The sequence below is a fragment of the Gadus macrocephalus genome, chromosome 21 (assembly GCF_031168955.1).
Source record: "Gadus macrocephalus chromosome 21, ASM3116895v1".
In the NCBI taxonomy this organism is placed as follows: Eukaryota; Metazoa; Chordata; class Actinopteri; order Gadiformes; family Gadidae; genus Gadus; species Gadus macrocephalus.
Window position 1 is genome coordinate 13,824,284 of NC_082402.1, and position 21,106 is coordinate 13,845,389.

Below are 21,106 nucleotides of genomic sequence, written 5' to 3' on the forward strand. Positions count from 1 at the left end.
ATGTGATTGGATTTCCAGGTGACACTGATGTTTTGGCAACATTGTTGAGATGCAGGTTGAGAGAAGGAAAGAGGCATGGTGAAATAGATGGAGGGAGGGTGGGAGAAATACAGCGATGGAGAGGGTGGGAGAAACCGGTGAACAAAGACATGGGAGGGAGGGAAAAAGGAGTAGATAAATCTAAATTTATGACAGGGAGGGAAGGAGAGGGGATAGGGCGGGAGAGGAGTGAGCGAGGGAGAGTTGGATGAGTAACAGCCATGTGGCAGATAGGACAGGTAGCAACAGGTAGGAGCACTGGCTAGCAGAGCGCTAGCTATAGTGAGCATGAGCATGGTGTGATCTGAGCTAGGCAGACTCTGCCTGGACTAACCTGGACCAGCCTGGACTAACCTGGACCTGGGGCTTTCCTGGACTCAGATGACTGCACCTGCACTCACCTGATCCCACACCTGCGAGACACCTCAACTCGGACAAGCTTGGAAGTCAAAAAGGTTAGTGTGTGTTTGTGTCTGTGTGTGTGTGTATGTGTGTGTGTCTAGATCCAAGCCTGGAGCTTGGACCTTCAACCAGTCATATCAGCTTCAACACACAGCCGCTACACCACTAAACTCTCTATGACTCTATGACTAAATGACCGATCTACTTCCTCTGTGTGTGACATCAACATCTCCTTCGGTTGGTCAGCTGATGTTTCTCAACCCCCCCCCCCCCACCCACCCACCGGTCCTCGTCAGGTCATGGTCAACACCAGCTGCTTAAAGCTGTTCTTGTTGACGACCTCAAACTTAGGTTAGATTCAGGATTCAGTTGTAGAGAGAGAGAGAGCAGAAAAGAGCAGAAGACTGCATGGTTTTGAAACTGCCTCAAAAACACCGCCCTCCCTGCTCCCTCCCTCAATGTGTTTGTTGTTCACTTGAGCAGTGATGCATCAGTGATTGACAGGCAAGATCGATTCTCCAAACCAATCAGGGAATCGGTCCGAAATGACCCAGGCAGAGTCTTAATTCGAAATTGTCTCAGACAGAGGCCGACCAGCCGGAACAGAGAGGTGCAATGGGGCTTTCTTATGGCTTGGTTTGTGTCCGTTTGTCCATCACGCAAAAAGCTTACAGCTGAGTTACTTGTTCATGGAGTCACTTATTTGTGTTTGAATTGTGATGACTCAGACTCCGCCTGGTGTTATGGCGAGGCCTGACCTTGATGTTAAGCGCTGCAGGGAGGTTTCTGTGTGGTGGTGGAGAGGCGGCTGGAGCAGTCTGGTCTTGTAGAGATGGTATGATGATTCATTAGGAATGTTGGAGTTCCACCCTGATCTACACCCCCCCCCTCGTTCTCCTCCCCCAACTGGCCACTGAGGAGCTTTGGAAGGACCTCTCACACAGGCACACACACGCACACACACACATGCACACACACACACACACAAACACACGCACATAAACAGACACACACGCGCACACACACAGACACACACACACACACACACACACACACACTTTGACGCGTCTAAGAGCCATCTCTCCAGGGGGGTTCTTGGAAGTTCCCGGAACATATAAAGTTCTGGTGCGGCTGCAGCAGTCTGTCTGACAGGTGTTTTCCAGCACACATAAAACACCTGAATCCATAAAACATTAATTTCTATTCCCTAGCCTTCATAATTATGGCTATTCTAAATGTCCATTATACACAACTCTGTTTTCTTTTACTTGGATGCATCCCATTCGTTACCAAATGATCTTGTCTTATCTTATCTTGGGTCCCATAATTTAGGGAGCTCTATGTTTTTAAAGTTTTAACTTCTGGCAGCCCGTCCATTGGTAAATAACAGCAGGTAATTATTGATATGAAATAAAACATGAAATGCAGAAGGTCACCCTGCCATACCTTTTATGATTGAATTAAAGGTATCTGTTGCAACTATTTGTAAAATCTACGACTACTACCTCTATGTCTCTCAAAATAACTCCTCTTGACACATTGATATCAGATGAGGTCCCCGGAAATGAATGGGTTAATGTCTTGGAAGACAATTGTATACAGACAGCAGCAACTAAACTAGTGGTACGATGACAGAGTGAACTACTGGTCTGGTGACGGAGTGAACTACTGGTCTGGTGACAGAATGATCTACTGGCTTGGGGAAAGAGTGAACTTCTGATCTGGTGACATGGTGAGCTACTGGTCTGGTGAAAGAGTGAACTAATAGTCCCGCGACAGAGAGAACTATTGTTCTGTTGTGACAGAGATATCTTTGGTGTCCAATACAAAGCCAGTGGGGTATCCTCAGAGCCAATCAGGTCCACTTGGGAGTTATCGATAGGAGGAGGAGGAGGAGCATATAGGGACAGGATCTGAGATCCTTCTTTTTCCACAGCTATATATCCTCCGGCACTCCCACTACACACACAGCAACCATTACTACTACTGGCATTGGGATATGTACATATCCAATGCCAAATAGCTTTAGATCTGGTTTGGACATGGCCTCAAGTTAGACCTGAAGAAAGAAGACCATGAACACAGCAGTAAGTTGACCACTCCTCCTCCTCTCTCCTCCTCCTCTCTTCTCCACTCTCCCCTCCTCCTCCTCTCTCCTCTCTTCTTCCTCTCTCCTCCTCTCTCCTCACCTCTCCTCTCATCTCTTTCCTTCTCATCCTTTCTTCGCTTCTCTTCTACTGTGTGTGTGTGTGTGTGTGTGTGTGTGTGTGTGTGTGTGTGTGTGTGTGTAGGTGTGTGTGTGTGTGTGTAGGTGTGTGTGTGTGTGTGTGTGTGTGTGTGTGTGTGGGCGTTTGGGCGTGTGTGCATGTGTGTATGTGTGTGTGTGCCAATGTATGCGCACGTATATGTGTGATCCTGGCCTCATTTGTATCTGAACCAGTTCCTCTAGCAAACAAGTGACACGGCTGTCAGACCTGCGCTCACATGACAATCAGGAATACTCTGTTTGGCTCTCCGGGGTATTGCAAGTATGTAAACATGTGGCATCTAACCAACAAGTTAGATGTCATGTCTTGGTATGAGTTGACAGCATGCATCACACGGAGGAGCCTTGGAGAGCAGAGGGAGAGGGGGTTAGGAGGAGCGGTGAGGTCCAATGGAACGCACCCGCCCGTGGGCACTTTCAGCCCAATCTACATTAGACCTGCGGCTGGTTGCAGGCTGAGTGCTATCGTACTTTTTTTTAACCAATCAGCAGATGTAGCTGGAGCTGCCCCGGTGGTTCACCGGGTAGAGAGTGTACCATTAAGGCCCAGTCCTTACCGCAGCGACCGGGGTTTGATTCCTGCCCGTTGTCCCGTGCTACATGTCTTCCCCGCTCTCTACCATACCTTCCTGTCTTACTCTCCAATAAAAAGGATAAAACAAAAAGAAATGATGTAGTGGCAGAGATTTTGATTTTATGAAATAAATGAGTAGAATATATGGTAACCTGTTGGTGTACTTACACTTGTACACAGACGACATGTAGGCCTTGCGATAAGTATTGACATTGTCATTACCTTGACCAATGCATTCATCTTCTCCTTCGTCGCTGAACAACCTTCGTTTTACACACATTACTGTCAGCCTACCATGGAATCATTTTCTTGCACCCAATGCATTACCGCAAGGCATTGTGGGTGACGTAAACCTCTGGACCGACCATGGTGGTTGACTATCTCCCTGAGGCCTCACCAAGTTTACATTAGGTTTTCATACCAGTAGAACAATACTCATGAGGGCTACAGAGATTCCCCCGGGGGTAAGTCACGAGAGGAAGTCAACAAGCTTGTGCTGAACAACGAATGGAACGCAGCTAGTATCAGTTGTACACCCCTTTACTGTACATTACGGGAGCTGGGTAGTGTGCTATGTAGCCATCCACATTTCTTGCATTCTGGCACCAAAAAATTGCAAAGCATGCAAACCTGTGACCAACTAGACTCTAATATCTCTCATGTTTGTCTCCAGTGTTCATACCTCACAGGTGAACTCGTTCACCTGTGCTCCTTATTATTCCAGCTTCCTCGATACTGAACCTGTTAGTCAGTTATTTTGGTTTCGGCCTTTGTTTGTTTGGTAACAATTCATAATAACGTTTACTAATAAGTCATCTACAAGCTGTTAATAACTGATGAACTAATCATTAACTATACCTTGACAATGAGATGATTGTTGCTGATGATTGATTTAGTGCTATGCTAAAGAGGCGCTGTGTTACCACCAAGTGTTATGTGGATTAGCCACTACAAGCCATGTTAAAATTGACCCTTTAGTGACAAATGGTTACATGGATAGATCAGCCTTCCAGTTGCTACAATCCATTTGACAGGCTGGTCGGCAGGACCATCAATCACACTTCAGCCCTTCCACTTGTGATGTCCCTAGAGGGTAGGTTTGACATGGCTTGTAATGGCTGATGAACATCACACCTGGCGGTAGCATATTAACCCTTTGATGTAGCATTTAACTGTATGTTAATATTTGGTTACTGATTAGTCCATCATTAACTAGGATTACAAATGACTGATGACTGGAGGCTATTCTAAAGTGTTACCGTTGTTTCCTATATGTGCTTTTTTTATATCCTAGTAAACGTCTGTTAATCTCTGAGATTGGGTTCTTGTTTTGGCCCAGCCTGCAGAACCAATCTTTGTATGTTTGTATCTTCGTGCTGATTGGCTGAACCAGACGGGGCCTCCAAGTACTTACAAGGTTTCTGCTCCCCACACTAGACCTGTTTGTCTGTAAATGATACGCTGTGTTGAGGGCAATAAGGATGTTTGGTTTGTTCGAAGCTGGAAGGTTGTTGATCAGGTCTGAGTGGGAGAAACACACAAACGCACACACACACACACACACACACACACACACACACACACACACACACACACACACACACACACACACACACACACACACACACACACACACACACACACACACACACACACACAGAGAGAGAGAGAAAGAGAGATAGAGAGAGAGAGAGAGAGAGAGAGAGAGAGAGAGAGAGAGAGAGAGAGAGAGGGGGGGAGGAACTGGGCGTGCTGAGACCTGGGTTTGTCTCTGTCTAGGAGAGGTGGGTGGGGGATGGGAAGCGAAGCAGGAGAGACGCAGAGTTGACAAATGTCCTCCAGTCCATGTGCGCGCCTGAATGAGTGTGTCAAAATGTGTGTGTAAGGGTGTGCCTGCATGTCTGTGTGTATGAGTGTGTGTCCGAGTGAGTATGTGTGTATGAGTGTGTGTCTGAGTGCATGTGTGTGACTTACATTCATGTGCGGGCACGTCTATGTGTGAGTCTGTCCTCTCCGATTCGTGCCTCACCCTCTCCCACCCTGTGAGCCTCTCCCACCGAAGATGCCGCCTTCCTGCGGTCAGGGTTCTACTTCCTGTCCGCCCACCGCCTGCCTCTGCCTCTTCCAGGGGATGTTCCGCCGGAGGAAGAAGAAGCGGGGGCTGGAGATCTCGGCGCCGCGGGACTTCCAGCACCGCGTGCACACGTCGTACGACGCGGCGCGGGGCTGCTACGTGGGCCTGCCCCCCCAGTGGCAGAGCCTCATCGAGAACCTGCGCAGACCCCTGCCTCTGGTGGACCCCTCCACCGTCACCCAGGTGGAGCTGGTGCCCAGGAAGGTGAGCCCCCCCCTGGGGTTCAGGGGTCACCCGCCCTGACCACCTGGTTACCTGTCTGCCTGCTCTCAGCTGCTGCTGCTTTCCGTTTCCTGTCTACCTACCGCAACCTGTGTATCTGTTGTTACCCGTCTACCTACCAGTCTACCGGTTGTTAACGGTTGTTACCTGTCCACCTCTACCCACCATTACCTGTGTGCCTGGTTTTACCTGTCTACCTACCTGTCTATGTGTTATTAACGGTTGTTACCTGTCTCCCACTTGCTACCTTTCTACCTGCTGTTACCTGTCTACCTGTTTTCACCTTTGTTACCTGTCTTCAGTGTTTTCCCCTCTGTATCTCTTCCCTCCTGTCTACCTGTCTATCTGCTGTTGCCTGTCTACCTGTTTGTACCTGGGTTACCTGTCTTCACTTCTTTCCCCTGTGTATCTCTTGTTACCAATGTGCCTTCCTGTCATGGAATCCAAACAGTTGTTTACACAGTGGGGTCTCCGTGTGCGGCATTTCCTTGTTGCTGAAATAGATTCTGGAGGTTTGCAGTCGCTGTTTGCGCTGCGGGCTGACAGCTAGACAGGCATGCAGCAACAGGACAGGCCACGCACACTAGCTTCTCAAACATGGCTTCCTTTCGTGCGCTACCTGGGATAAGGAGGATGACTGTTTGATCTGAATAATAAAAGCAACATGTTGTCCCAGCATTGTATTTAGTGAACATGTGACAACACGTTTTTCTTCTCCTACATTATCGTATCATAATGAGAAAGGGAATGCAAAAAGCAAGGCAGTCTATCCTAGACTTTCACTTTATCTTTACTTTTGTATTTTAAAGTCCTCACCGGGTTCCTTTTTCTAACCTAACTATTGACCAATCAAAGCCCTCGGGATCGTGTCGGATCTTTAACTGTAGTCTTTCTCCGACCTCCAGACCATAGTGCGGGGCAGCTTCATCGGACACGAGGACTACATCACCCATGTGATCGCCGAGATGACCAAGCTGTCCGTCACCAGCTCCAACTCGCTGCGCCGGACCAGCCTGTTGGCACGGAAACGGGCCCAGTCGATGGGCCGGCTGGGAGAGCTGGAGGAGGGGGACACCTACCAGTACCTGGAGCTCACCCAGGGGCCCAACCCGGCCGGTGCCACCTACTGGCAGGACCGCATACGGCAGGTCCGCAGCGAGAGCGGCAGCCCCGAGCTGCGGGCCAAGACCGGCGTCTCTCTGCCCGCCAACGGCGTGCTGCCCCGGGCCAAGTCCTCCTACGAGATCGACTTCCACCCAACGCCGGCCCCCAGCGAACGCCCGGCCCCCGCCGCCGCCGGGATCAGAAGGACAGGCAGCCTCATGTGCAACCACGCCCGCAACGAGAGTGCCGGACCCCCCGTCGGCCCCGACCCCAGCCCTGGGAACAAGAGGCCGGCGTCCGCCCACTACGGCGCGCATACGCCAGAGACGGGTGCCAGGTTGAGCAGGAGGGTGAAGCCAGCGGGGAACCACCTCCCAGACCTGCTGTCCAGCGCCAAGGGCGGACCCCGCAGACCCCACTCCTCCTACGACCTCAACGTAAGAGCTCCTCTGGCCGGTCGTACTAGGAGACCTTCTGCTCAACTGCTCATAAACACCTTTTTTGCCGGGAAATATTTCTTTCGCTAGGATAATCATGATTGTCTAACGGATGGCTGCCAACTCTGAGAAAGCATTTAAACATTTAAAAAATGTCACCAATCGACTCAAATTGCTTGCATAATGACTTTGGTTACAAGGGAAGCTGCAATGCCAACGTTGTTCCCCACTAAATATACTAAACCTATTTCCTGGTGGAGTGTTATTACTTGGCCCTGACTATCGGCTAACAGGAAGTGTGTTTCTTTTCCCCGTCCAGCCGGGCTCAGCGAGCTCGTCTCCACTCCCTCCGCCTAACGGCAACAGCAGCCCGATCACCGGCCGCCTCGTGGCCCCCCACCCGCTGACCCCGCCCCCGAGATACCCCACCAGGTCTACTGCAGGAGGCCTCGCCCCCAAGCCGAGCCCCGCCCCCTCCTCCCAGCCCCCGCCCGGGCCCAGCCCCGGGTCCACCAGGGTGACCCACCAGCAGTTCAAGGCGGCGCTCCAGATGGTGGTGGGCCCCGGGGACCCCCGCACCTCGCTGGAGAACTTCGTGAGGATCGGCGAGGGTTCGACGGGCGTGGTCTGCATCGCACGCGAGCGCCACAGCGGGCGACAGGTGGCCGTGAAGATGATGGACCTGAGGAAGCAGCAGCGCAGGGAGCTGCTCTTTAATGAGGTTATAGCGCTGGAGACTCACTGCATCATTATTACTGTACACTAGCTTATCGTCACTGTAAACTACCTTCTCATCACCGTAAACTAGCTTATCGTCACTATAAACTACCTTCTCATCACCGTAAACTAGCTTATCGTCAGTATAAACTACCTTCTCATCACCGTAAACTAGCTTATAGTCACTATAAACTACATTATCATCACTGTAAACTAGCTTTCATCACTATAAACTACCTTATCGTCACTATAAACGACATTATCATCACTATAAACTACATTATCATCGCTATAAACTACCTTCTCATCCCTATAACCTTTATTAACATCACTTTAACCTTTATTATCAACACTGTAAATAACATGTGCATACATTAATGTGCTATGTGCTATGTACTCTTAACATGAATGAACATAACATGAATACATGGTAGTCGCACAGTAGTACTACAGTAGTACTAGCAGCACTGCGCTGGTTCACAGGTGGCGATCATGAGGGACTACCGGCACCAGAACGTGGTCCAGATGTACCGGTCGGCCCTGGTGGAGGAGGAGCTCTGGGTCATCATGGAGTACCTTCAGGGCGGCGCCCTCACCAACGTGGTTAACGAGACCAGGTGAGCAAAACTCGTTAAGGAGACCATTTGAGCACACCTCGTTAACACAACCTGGGGAGAGCCCCTCGTTAACAAGACCAGGTGAGCAAACCTTGGTAACACAACCTGGGGACAACACCTCGTTAACAAGACCAGGTGAGCACACCTCGTTAACAAGACCAGATGAGCACGCCTCGTTAACACAACCTGGGGAGAGCTCCTCGTTAACGAGACCAGGTGGGCACACCTTGGTAACAGCATCTGGTCAGAAAACCTCGTTAGGGAGACCAGGTGAGCTGTGAGGATCCCAGCCAACCACAACCTTCATCCTAGCTTCATTGGTGCACGTATAATGAAGTAATGGTTGAGTGCATACATGGCTGAATTCCATTTTTCCTCTGTCTCATGTTGCGATGCTCACCTGTGTGTTGGGTCTCACCAGGCTGAATGAAGAGCAGATAGCTACGGTGTGTGAGGCGGTCCTGCAGGCCTTGTCTTACCTCCACTCTGAGGGAGTTATCCACCGCGACATCAAGAGCGACTCCATACTGCTAGCCTTGGACGGCAGGGTAAGACACATACATACCTGCCACAACACACTATATATATATATAAAGAGAGAGACAGACGCATGCACACAAGGGGGCAGGGTAGTCTAGTAGTTAGGCTGTTTGATACGGAACCAGCAGCTACTGGGTATAATCTCTGATGTCCACAGTCTACTTTTAGGCATCCTTGAGCAAGATGTCTTGAACCCTACTTGCACCTTAATGAGACGTATCTGAATTCACTCTCTGTAAAGCGAATTCAGATATTGAGATATAAAAACAGTAAAACCGTAGTGAGTAAGGGTATTTAGTGGAACTCTCTTCTCTTCCTGCAGGTGAAGCTGTCAGACTTTGGCTTCTGCGCTCAGATCAGCAAAGACATAGCCAGGAGGAAGTCTCTTGTGGGGACGCCTTATTGGATGGCCCCAGAGGTGATCTCCAAGACCCCCTACGGACCAGAGGTATCTTAAACCCTGCTGCTAAAGGGGTTGGTTTAACTGAGGTGAACGTGTTAATAGTGTGCGGTCCAAGTCGATGGGTTAATTATGTGTGTTTGTGTTCCAGATGGATGTGGTAATTATGTGTGTGTTCAAGTTGTATGTGTTAACTATGTGTGTGTTCCAGGTGGATGTGTTAATATGTGTGTGTGTGTTCTAGGTGGATGTGTGGTCTCTAGGCATCATGGTGGTGGAGATGGTGGACGGTGAACCTCCGTATTTCAGCGACACGCCAGTGGTGGCGATGAAGAAAATCAGAGATGACCCCGCCCCCACCGTCAGGAACCCCCACAAGGTATACACACACACACACACACACACACACACACACACACACACACACACACACACACATGCACATACACAAGCAAATACACATACACATACACACATACATATACATGCACACACAAGCACACCCACGCGCACACGCACACACACGTACACACACGTACACACACATACACATGTAAACACACACACACACACACACGTACACACGCACACACACGCACACACACACACACACATAAACACACACACACACACACACACACCTTCCCATACTCACTGGTTGTCGTCTCCCCAGATGTCTCCAGCTCTGAAGGACTTCCTGGGCTGCATGCTGACCCGGAACACCGTCCAGAGGGCCACCTCCGCCCAGCTCCTCACCCACCCCTTCCTGCTCCAGGCCAGCTCCCCGCGCTGCCTGGTGCCCCTGGTGGAGCAGTACCGCAAGCGCATGTCCCTCTGCTGAGCTAGCAGCAGAGGAGATGACCACACGTCAGCCAGATACACGCTCAGCGGGAATAATCCACCGGATGAAGACCCAGAATAATCTCGCTCCTCAGACCAGAGTTATGGATCCTGGAAATGATCATCGGACTATGTCTAGCTCGCTGTCGAGTAAAAACAGAACTAGTTACCGATAGTGACGGGTGGACGTGACGTAATCTGGGGAGGAGAAGTGTCTACAGAGTCTGTTGACTGGACTGCTGGTTCTACTGGTGCATCTGAATTTGTTGACTGGCCTGACCTTAACCTCCATCTCACACCCCGATGTTACTCTGCATCTGATGGACCTCTTATGACATGGATGATGAAGATCGCATTATTGATTGCTACCCTCGGCTGAGTAACCTCAGTTCTTGTGCCAGCCCAATATTCTCCTTTTATTTAAATTCTCACTGCAGCCTTTAGCCATGTTCACACCAAAAGCAATGGGAATTTTCACTTTGCTTTACTTGTGCGAGTGAACCGCAAGCGTTATCTTGTGTGAGGAACGTAAACGTCAACGTTTCTTTCCTCAAGCCAAGGCCAAGATAACCACCATTGTTGAAGTCCCGGAGATGTGGGAGAACCCAACGTCTGGGTTCATAGCACCGTCTGGAGAGCACACAGCTCGGTGTATTTCAGGATCTGCATCGGGATGACTGGACTTCAGCCTCACTACGTGAGGCTTTCACGACAAAGCTTCACGCAAATTAGGATCATTGGAATTTCAGTTCCTTTGCATTGTTTGCGCAGCCTGCCGACCGACCAAAAGTCCTTTACACCAGACGCTTAGCCAATAAAAGATGTGAAAACTGTGCATTAGCCACAACGTGAATAAGCGGCCAATTTAAATAACAAACATCCGGCGAAAATGACAGATTGAATATACAAAGTATCAAATGCTCCATCTTTTCACCAAACTATGCAATGTATTCAGAGGATTGAATCATACTGGAGTTTCACTTTTTAATCCAAGTGCAAAACAGTGTCACGAATGGCAAGGTGTTCTAAATGTGGAAGAAAAACGGGTTTAGAATGAGAACGAGTTAACAAAATTTTTAACAGAATTTAGAACAGGTTTTAAGTGATGTTCCTTAGAACTCATTTATAAAAATGCTTACTTACTACTGAAATGGCAAAAATATTTAACTTTTCAGTGTTGTATTTACATTCCATAAATTGTCAGTATTTTCCGTGTCTAATTGTTCAGAACAGAAAGGAAATATCTGGTGTTCTCATGGTTATACTGGGTCTGCTGTAAAAATAATTTACTAACATTTTTATTTAATACTGTGTTTGCGAGATGTATGAATGATGTGGACATACAGTCATGAAATAATCTGAGCTGGCTACATTATTGCAGTCGAAGCCAGCTCTTGAATGGGTAGTTTGGCTGATGGTAAATTATTTAGGTATATAAATATATCTAAAAATATCTATGCATGGACCTTGGCTGTCACATGGTCCCTCTGAACCCTCTCAGGTCCAGATGCATTCTGCCTGCATTGTATTTACTATGTGTTTGTTCCAAGAAAGCTTGGTTTGTAAGATCAGCTGGCCTGACAAGATTATAGTTCAATAACATTTTATGCTTTATTTTTTTTTCGGTAGCATGGGTGAGAGATTAGTGATGCGTACAACACTGTGTACCTTATTGTGCCAACTGTACATAACTACTATTCCAATGGGGCAATTTAAATATATCCTAAATTCTAAGCTAAGGTTAATTAAAACATTTGAGCGTAGCAGTTTCTACAAAAGTAAATAATTATCATAGATTGCAAGTAAAATAGTGAGTCTGCAGTGTTTTTTACCGTACTGCAAAATAACTGCTTCGGTGTCCACATCTGTGGTTTTTTGGCTTTCCCGAGTGGCAAACATGCGCCATTTCCTGGTTGTACCATTAAAATAGTGAACTGATCGATTACCTCTTTAAAGTTGATGACGAACCAAAGTGATATGGCTTAGCAGTAATTACTGAGAGAAGAATCTTCTATGGGGATTTAACATGGAGAATAATCTCTGTGGACCCTTACTGCACATGTCTATAGCAAAACGTGTCTTTTTATTCTATGTTCTATTTTAACAAGAAAAGTCAATGAATTCCTGACTAAGTATATATTTGTATTAACAGATACTGTGACTTGGCATACATCGTCTGAAATAGTTTGTAAGGCTTATATGTAAATACTAAATAAAGCTCTCTCCTGTATCTCTCCTTCCTGTCATTGCCCCGTCTCTGCTCATAGTTCGGTATTATTTTTAGGCTGCTGTCTCTTCAGCAACAGTCTTCGATCCTAAAGGCGATGTCCTCCAACCACCTCTTGCATTCCCTGCCTGTCTGAGCGTGTGTGTCAGAGTCCTCCCGCTCCTCTCTCGATGCCACTGGGAGAACAGCCCTGAGTCTACACTGGCACCCTTCCACCTCCCTCTGCCAGGGCCTGGACGCCGCGGGGCCTGGACACCTCGGGGCCCCCCTCTGGGGCTCAGTGTCCCTGGGTTGGGTTCAGTAAGGACGACCGTCATTAAAGAGTCAATCAAATGCTTAAAAATTAAAAGGAAAGAGTGGCTAGTTGGGCTGGTTCTGGTGGTTCTGCAGCCAAGACCCAGAGGCTAATGTAAAGCCTGATTGGTCTCAGATGAGGCCCAGTTATGCAGGAAAGTCTTCTGAACAATGTTGGTATGAACTATGAATCAGGTGTCAGTGTCACCTGGGAAGGGCATTCTTTAGCCGCAGTCCTGAGGCAGTTTATGCATCGTTATATTTTGTATATATTGGGTTTTGTTTCATTATTTATATCATTATATATTTCATTGCATATATACAATTATATGTGTCATTATCAACATTGTTATGTATATCTTGTCATTTGCTACTTGTTCTTCGTGTTTCAGGGAGAACTACAAGAATAAACGAAGTAGAATGCATGTCCTGATGATAAGAAGGACGATGCTGGGGCTGGAGCAGGGCTACTTAAGATAACATTTTATCAGAAGGCATTTTAAGAGGCAGCATCGTTGTTCTATAATCGGATACACCATAGCACATTTCTCACAGTTCCTTTGTTCTTCCCTGGCATGTAACAAACAAACCTGTCCTCTGTTGGCGTTGTCTAGGGGTGGAGGGGGGTGATTTGTTAAATCATACAGGGTGGTGTTGAAACTGTTCATTAGGACACATGTATATCCAGTTAGATGTATTTGTTAAACCTTTAATCACAGTGTTCTTTATATATTGTAAAGAGCAAAGGAGAAACACCTCAAACCCAGGGAAGAAACCCTTATAAGGAACACAGTGGAAAATTATATGAATGAATTATTCACCAGATTTTGTTAACATAAGGTGACAATGTATTTAGAAAATAATTTAGAAAATACCATTTAACACATTTAAAGGGTTGTTATATTGAATTCAGGACAAACGGAAAAACCTTCATTGGGTGTGTTTTGTGTTTGGGAGAGGTGTCAGGCCAAAGTCCTATTCCCTAAGCTGAAAATGAAAATGTTACATGAACTTGAACTACTTGGCTATTACCTGAATACAATATAAAGAATGGTTCCTCGTGTCTTCATCCGACACATGCGTAGTATTCTCTGGGCTAAATGTAGAGGTGTCTCTGCTTGTTATCGGTCAGGACAGAAGGATGGAGATAGGCCGTGAAACGCTAGCCTCCATAGATGGACTCTAACAGCCAAAGGTCCTGGGTCTGACCCCACTGTGGAAAGATCCATTCCTAGAGGCTTCCTAATATGGACCCCAGGATCCCTTTATAACGAGGCCCTAGAGAGGATGAGCAGAGTGGACATCACTTCTTCAGCCAGTGTCATCTCCAGCCCTACCAGGACTCTATCCTACCGCTGCCTCCACCATGGGTGACGCGCTGATGGCCGAGTTTGGAAAGGCTGTGATCTATCTCAGGAAGTCTGACAAGGAGCGCCTGGAGGCCCAAACCAGGGCTTTTGACATCAAAACGCAGTGCTTTGTCGTAGACGATAAAGTGGAATATGTCAAGGGGCAGATCCAAAGCAAGGAAGGAGGGAAGGTTGTTGTAAAAAAGGAGGACGACACTACAGTGACAGTTCCAGAATCTGATGTCCATCCACAGAACCCGCCGAAGTATGATAAAATAGAGGACATGGCCATGTTCACCTTCCTCCACGAGCCTGCCGTGCTGTTCAACCTCAAGGAGCGGTACGCTGCCTGGATGATCTACACCTACTCTGGTCTCTTCTGTGTCACCGTCAACCCCTACAAGTGGCTGCCAGTGTACGATTCAGAGGTGGTTGCGGCCTACAGAGGGAAGAAGAGGACCGAAGCTCCTCCTCACATCTTCTCCATCTCAGATAACGCCTACCAGTACATGCTCACTGACCGGGAGAACCAGTCGGTCCTCATCACTGGAGAATCCGGTGCTGGGAAAACCGTCAACACCAAGCGAGTCATCCAATACTTTGCCAGTATCGCTGCGGTTGGCGGTGCGGTCAAGAAGGATGCCAACAAAGGGACTCTGGAGGATCAAATCATCCAGGCCAACCCTGCGCTAGAGGCCTTCGGTAACGCCAAAACCCTGAGGAATGACAACTCCTCCCGTTTTGGAAAGTTCATCCGGATTCACTTCGGGAACAGCGGCAAGCTTAGCTCTGCAGACATCGAGACCTACCTGCTTGAAAAGTCCAGGGTCACTTTCCAGCTGAAGTCTGAGAGGAACTATCACATATTCTTCCAGATCTTGTCCAATCAGAAGCCGGAGCTGTTGGACATGCTGCTGATTACCAACAACCCCTACGATTACTCCTACATCTCCCAAGGAGAGGTAACCGTCGCCTCCATCAACGACTCTGAGGAGCTCATAGGCACTGATAGTGCGTTTGATGTCCTCGGCTTCACCCTGGAAGAAAAGATGGGGGTGTACAAGCTGACTGGTGCCATCATGCACTATGGCAACATGAGGTTCAAGCAGAAGCAGCGCGAGGAGCAGGCAGAGTCAGACGGGACTGAAGCGGCTGATAAATCAGCATACCTCATGGGTCTGAACTCGGCGGATCTCATCAAAGGTCTCTGCCACCCTAGGGTGAAGGTAGGGAATGAATATGTCACCAAAGGTCAAGGGGTGGACCAGGTCTACTACTCCCTTGGTGCGCTGGCTAAGTCAGTGTATGAGAAGATGTTTAACTGGATGGTGGTGAGGATTAACCACTCCCTGGAAACCAAGCAGCACCGACAGCACTTCATAGGAGTGCTGGACATTGCAGGTTTTGAGATCTTTGACTTCAACACCTTTGAGCAGCTCTGCATTAATTTCACAAATGAAAAACTGCAGCAGTTTTTCAATCACCACATGTTTGTCCTGGAACAGGAAGAGTACAAGAAGGAAGGCATAGATTGGGAGTTCATTGACTTTGGGATGGATTTGCAGGCCTGCATTGACCTCATTGAGAAGCCCCTGGGCATCATGTCTATTCTGGAGGAAGAGTGCATGTTCCCCAAAGCCAGTGACCAGACGTTTAAGTCTAAGCTCTATGACAATCACCTGGGCAAAAACAAAATGTTTGAGAAGCCTAGACCTGCAAAGGGAAAAGCAGAGGCCCACTTTGCTCTGGTTCACTATGCTGGGACAGTCGACTACAACATTGGCAACTGGCTGGTGAAAAACAAAGATCCTTTGAATGAGACGGTGGTGGGGCTCTTCCAGAAGTCCTCCCTCAAGCTTCTCAGTGTGCTCTTCTCCAGCTGTGCATCCGAAGCTGACAAGGGGGGCAAAGGCGCCAAAAAGAAAGGCTCCTCCTTCCAGACAGTGTCAGCCCTTCACAGAGAAAACCTTAACAAGCTCATGTCCACCCTGAAAACCACACATCCACACTTTGTCCGCTGTCTGATTCCGAATGAGAAGAAAACTCCAGGAATCATGGACAACTGCCTGGTGATGCATCAGCTCCGCTGTAACGGTGTCCTGGAAGGCATCAGGATCTGCAGGAAGGGCTTCCCCAACAGGGTCTTGTACGGGGACTTCAAACAGCGGTACAGAATCTTAAATGCTTCTGCCATTCCCGATGGACAATTCATGGACAACAAAAAGTGTGCAGAGAAGCTGTTGGGGTCGCTGGACATCGACCACACCCAGTACAGGTTTGGCCACACCAAGGTCTTCTTCAAGGCAGGTCTGCTAGGTACATTAGAGGAGATGCGAGATGAGCAACTGTCCCGCATTATCACAAGGATCCAAGCCAATGCCAGGGCAATTTTAATGAGAGCTGAGTTTGTCAAGCTTGTGGAGCGCAGAGATGCTCTGTTGCTGATTCAGTGGAACCTTCGTTCTTTCCTGGGGGTGAAGAACTGGCCTTGGATGAAGCTTTTCTTCAAGATCAAGCCCCTGCTGAAGAGCGCAGAGTCAGAGAAGGAGATGGCCAACATCAAGGATGAATTCAACACGATGAAACAAGCCTTGGAAAAATCGGAGGCCCGAAGGAAGGAACTAGAGGAGAAAATAGTGACGGTTCTCCAAGAGAAAAATGACCTGACAATGCAGATTCAGTCCGAACAGGATACATTAACAGACGCGGAAGAGCGCTGCGAACAGCTCATCAAGAGTAAGATTCAACAGGAAGCAAAGTTGAAAGAGATGACTGAAAGGATGGAGGATGAGGAAGAGATGAACGCTGATCTCACTGCCAAAAGGCGGAAGCTTGAAGACGAATGCTCCGAGCTGAAAAAGGACATTGACGACCTTGAGCTGACATTAGCCAAGGTCGAAAAGGAGAAACACGCCACTGAAAACAAGGTGAAGAATCTCACGGAGGAGCTGGCTTCTCAGGATGATACCATCCTGAAGCTTAGCAAGGAGAAGAAAGCCTTACAAGAGGCCCACCAGCAGGCTCTGGACGACCTTCAGAGTGAAGAGGACAAGGCCAACACCCTCACCAAGGCCAAGGTCAAGTTAGAGCAGCAGGTCGATGACCTGGAGGGTTCCCTGGAACAAGAGAAGAAGGTCAGGATGGATCTGGAACGTTCAAAGCGAAAGCTGGAAGGCGACCTGAAACTCAGTCAGGAGAGTTTGATGGACCTGGAGAACGACAAACAGCAACTGGAGGAGAAGCTGAAAAAGAAAGACTTTGAAACGTCGCAGTTGAACGGACGAATAGAAGACGAGCAGGTGGTCAGCGTCCAGCTGCAGAAGAAGCTGAAGGAGAACCAGGCAAGGATTGAGGAGCTCGAGGAGGAGCTCGATGCTGAGCGGGCAGCCCGGGCCAAAGTGGAAAAGCAGCGCTCCGATGTTTCCCGTGAGCTGGAGGACATCAGTGAGCGTCTAGAAGAGGCCGGGGGCGCCACCTCGGCTCAAGTGGAGCTCAACAAGAAGAGAGATGCTGAGTTCCAGAAAGTCCGCAGGGAGTTGGAGGAGTCTACACTTCAACACGAGGCCACTGCTGCAGCACTGAGGAAGAAGCATGCTGACAGCGTTGCTGAACTAGGTGAACAGATTGACAACCTTCAGCGAGTCAAGCAGAAGCTGGAAAAGGAAAAAACTGAACTGAAACTGGAGCTGGATGACATATCATCCAACATGGAGTGTGTGGTCAAAAACAAGTCCAATATTGAGAAGATATGCCGCTCAATGGAGGACAACATGAATGAGTACAAGAGCAAGTATGAGGAGGCTCAGAGGACGATCAATGACTTCACCACCCTGAGAGCCAAACTTCTCACTGAAAACGGGGAACTGGGACGTCAGCTGGAGGAGAAGGAGTGCCTGGTGTCACAGCTCACTAGGGGGAAGCTCTCCTACACCCAGCAGCTGGAAGACCTCCGCAGACAGCTGGAGGAGGAGGTCAAGGCGAAGAACGCCCTTGCCCACGTGGTGCAGTCGGCTCGTCACGACTGTGACCTCCTGAGAGAACAGTTCGAGGAGGAGCAGGAGGCCAAGGCTGAGCTGCAGAGGGCGCTGTCCAAAGCCAACATTGAGGTCTCAACCTGGCGGACCAAATACGAAACAGACGGGATCCAGCGCACAGAGGAGTTAGAAGAGGCCAAGAAGAAGCTGGTCCAGCGTCTTCAGGAGGCGGAGGAAGCCATCGAGGCTGTGAACGCAAAGTGTTCCTCCCTGGAGAAGACCAAACACCGCCTCCAAAATGAAATCGAAGATCTCATGTTGGACCTTGAGCGATCCAACGCAGCGTCCACAGCTCTCGACAAGAAGCAGCGGTCGTTTGACAAAGTGATGGCCGAGTGGAAGCAGAAGTTTGAGGAGTCTCAATGTGAGCTGGAGGCGAGCCAGAAGGAGGCTCGCTCTCTGAGCACAGAGCTCTTCAAACTAAAAAACGCCTATGAGGAGTCTCTGGATCAGCTAGAGACCATGAAGAGAGAGCACAAGATCCTCCAGGAAGAGATCTCTGACCTCACTGACCAGCTCGGCGAGGGCGGGAAAAACACCCATGAGCTGGAGAAACTCCGGAAGCAGCTGGAGCAGGAGAAGACGGAGCTTCAGTCAGCACTGGAGGAGGCAGAGGGCTCTCTGGAGCACGAGGAGGGCAAGATCCTCCGGGCCCAGCTGGAGTATAACCAGGTGAAGGCCGACATGGAACGGAAGGGTTCTGAGAAGGATGAGGAGATGGATCAGGCCAAGAGAAACTACCAACGGATAATTGATTCCCTCCAGTCTTCTCTGGAATCTGAGACAAGGAGCCGCAACGAGGCGCTCCGCGTCAAGAAGAAGATGGAGGGCGACCTCAATGAAATGGAGGTCCAGCTGAGCAAAGCCAACCGACAGGCGGCCGATGCACAGAAGCAGCTCAAAGTCATCCAAGCATACCTGAAAGATACCCAGATACATCTGGACGACGCAACCCATGGGAACGATGATCTCCGAGAGAACATCGCTCTGGTGGAACGGCGGAATAATCTGATCCAGGCGGAGCTGGAGGAGCTGAGGTCAGCTCTGGAGCAGACGGAACGAGGCAGGAAGCTGGCGGAGCACGAGCTGACCGAGGCCACAGAGCGCATGCAGCTGCTTCACTCACAGAACACCAGCCTCATCAACCAGAAGAAGAAGCACGAGGCGGATGTTCTCCACCTGCAGTCTGAGGTGGAGGACGCCATACAGGAGAACCGCAACGCCGAAGAGAAGGCCAAGAAGGCCATCACCGACGCTGCCATGATGGCAGAGGAGCTGAAGAAAGAGCAGGACACCAGCGCCCACCTGGAGCGCATGAAAAAGAACATGGAGCAGACAATCAAGGACCTGCAGCACCGCCTGGACGAAGCAGAGCAGGTCGCCATGAAAGGCGGGAAGAAGCAGCTTCAGAAGCTGGAGGGACGCATCAAGGAGCTGGAGAACGAGTTGGAGACGGAGCAGAAGAGAGGCACGGAGACCGTCAAAGGGGTGCGCAAGTACGAGCGCCGCATCAAGGAGCTCACCTACCAGACGGAGGAAGACCGCAAGAACCTGGCCCGTGTGCAGGACCTGGTGGACAAGCTGCAGCTCAAGGTCAAGTCCTACAAACGCTGTGCGGAGGAGGCCGAGGAGGCGTCCAACGTCAACATCGCCAAGCTCCGCAAACTACAGCATGAGCTGGAGGAGGCGGAGGAGCGGGGGGACATCGCTGAGTCTCAGGTGAACAAGCTGCGGGCGAAGACCAGGGACGGCTCCTCAAAGAAGGGTCTCGACGAGTAACACGCCCACCGATGGTGAGTCACCAGACAAACACAACCAACACCTGTTATTTGGTGACAGTCAAGACACACAACACACAACTGTTACTAGGCAACAGTCAAGGAACACTACACATACGTTACGTTAGGTAAGAATCATCATAAGCAACTGCAGATAACCTTTCCAACCTTGGTCCATAGCCATTCTGGCAAATATATAGTAATATTGACTTATTACAACAAATTTTCCTCTGCTGTCCCTGGAAAGCTTTGTGTTTAAACATCATACAGATGATCACATGTTGGAAAACTCTGCTGATGACAATTGTTCTAAAACAAAACATGATGCTTTGCTTCCTCTACAGATACTCTACTCCGTTTGGTGGACATTGACCCACGTGATGTGTCTGTTGCCATGGGGAACACAGCTAGCAGCAAGCCTTGCGCTGGATTTGCCTAACCAGGGCTAAAGTATTCAAACTACAAATTGCCCTTCGATGCTCAGAATGATGCTTTACCAGAAACAAAATATATCTAAACCTGAATATTTTTTTCTCCATAGTTTAGGCCTGGTTGTAAACATTGAATGCCTTTTATATCACATGTTAGTCCTATATTTTACTATTAAGTGTTTTGTTTTATTGATATTACACACTTCATCACCCCTACAGGTAGTGTGTCGTTTCGGTATTACCTGTAATTGGACTCACCTGGTCAAAGTTTAGCAAAGTTTGACCGAGGGAGAAAACTCGAAGAACGAAACTGCAAACTGAAAGTAATAGCAATATAAAACGCAATTGTTCTTGGTTAATAGTTAGAATAGGAAAGCTCGGCCATTGATACCAGTTTAAGCTATTATATTTTAGAATAAATTATTTGTCCATATCCCTGCAGTGAAAATCAATGAACGCAGCTGGTTATTAATTGATGGGTAGAAGGAAATTCAATATTTTGAAACTTTTTCTAAAGAAACTGTCTATTGTACTTGTCTAGCTAATTCCCATCAATGTATTGTACTCCTGACAGAAAAATAAAACCATTAAATTAGGCCTAGTTAAAAACAATGCATCCATTTATATTGATAAATGTGCTTCAGTGCGTCAGAATAATACAAAATGTATATGCAACGTCTAACATTAAATCTTTAATTTCA

General features: G+C 48.5%; 2 protein-coding genes across 3 annotated transcripts; both read left to right on the forward strand.

Moving 5' to 3' along the window:
* The first annotated feature begins 205 nt into the window (after positions 1 to 205).
* LOC132449667 (serine/threonine-protein kinase PAK 6-like) lies at positions 206 to 12,528 on the forward strand. 2 transcript variants are annotated; one of them, XM_060041430.1, is made up of 9 exons: positions 206 to 494; positions 5,410 to 5,619; positions 6,543 to 7,178; positions 7,498 to 7,899; positions 8,379 to 8,512; positions 8,934 to 9,060; positions 9,375 to 9,500; positions 9,697 to 9,831; positions 10,126 to 12,528. In XM_060041430.1, the coding sequence occupies exons 2-9, from the start codon at positions 5,413 to 5,415 to the stop codon at positions 10,291 to 10,293; spliced, it is 1,935 nt and encodes a 644-aa protein (XP_059897413.1). In that variant the 5' UTR covers positions 206 to 494; positions 5,410 to 5,412; the 3' UTR covers positions 10,294 to 12,528. The 2 variants fall into 2 exon arrangements, with proteins under 2 accessions (XP_059897413.1, XP_059897412.1); XM_060041429.1 differs by lacking the exon at positions 206 to 494 and adding an exon at positions 1,935 to 2,528.
* Positions 12,529 to 14,096: 1,568 nt separating this feature from the next.
* On the forward strand, positions 14,097 to 21,106 carry myh6 (myosin, heavy chain 6, cardiac muscle, alpha). The gene is made up of 2 exons (XM_060042534.1): positions 14,097 to 19,989; positions 20,319 to 21,106. Exon 1 carries the CDS (start codon positions 14,180 to 14,182, stop codon positions 19,973 to 19,975), a length of 5,796 nt encoding a protein of 1,931 aa, XP_059898517.1. The 5' UTR covers positions 14,097 to 14,179; the 3' UTR covers positions 19,976 to 19,989; positions 20,319 to 21,106.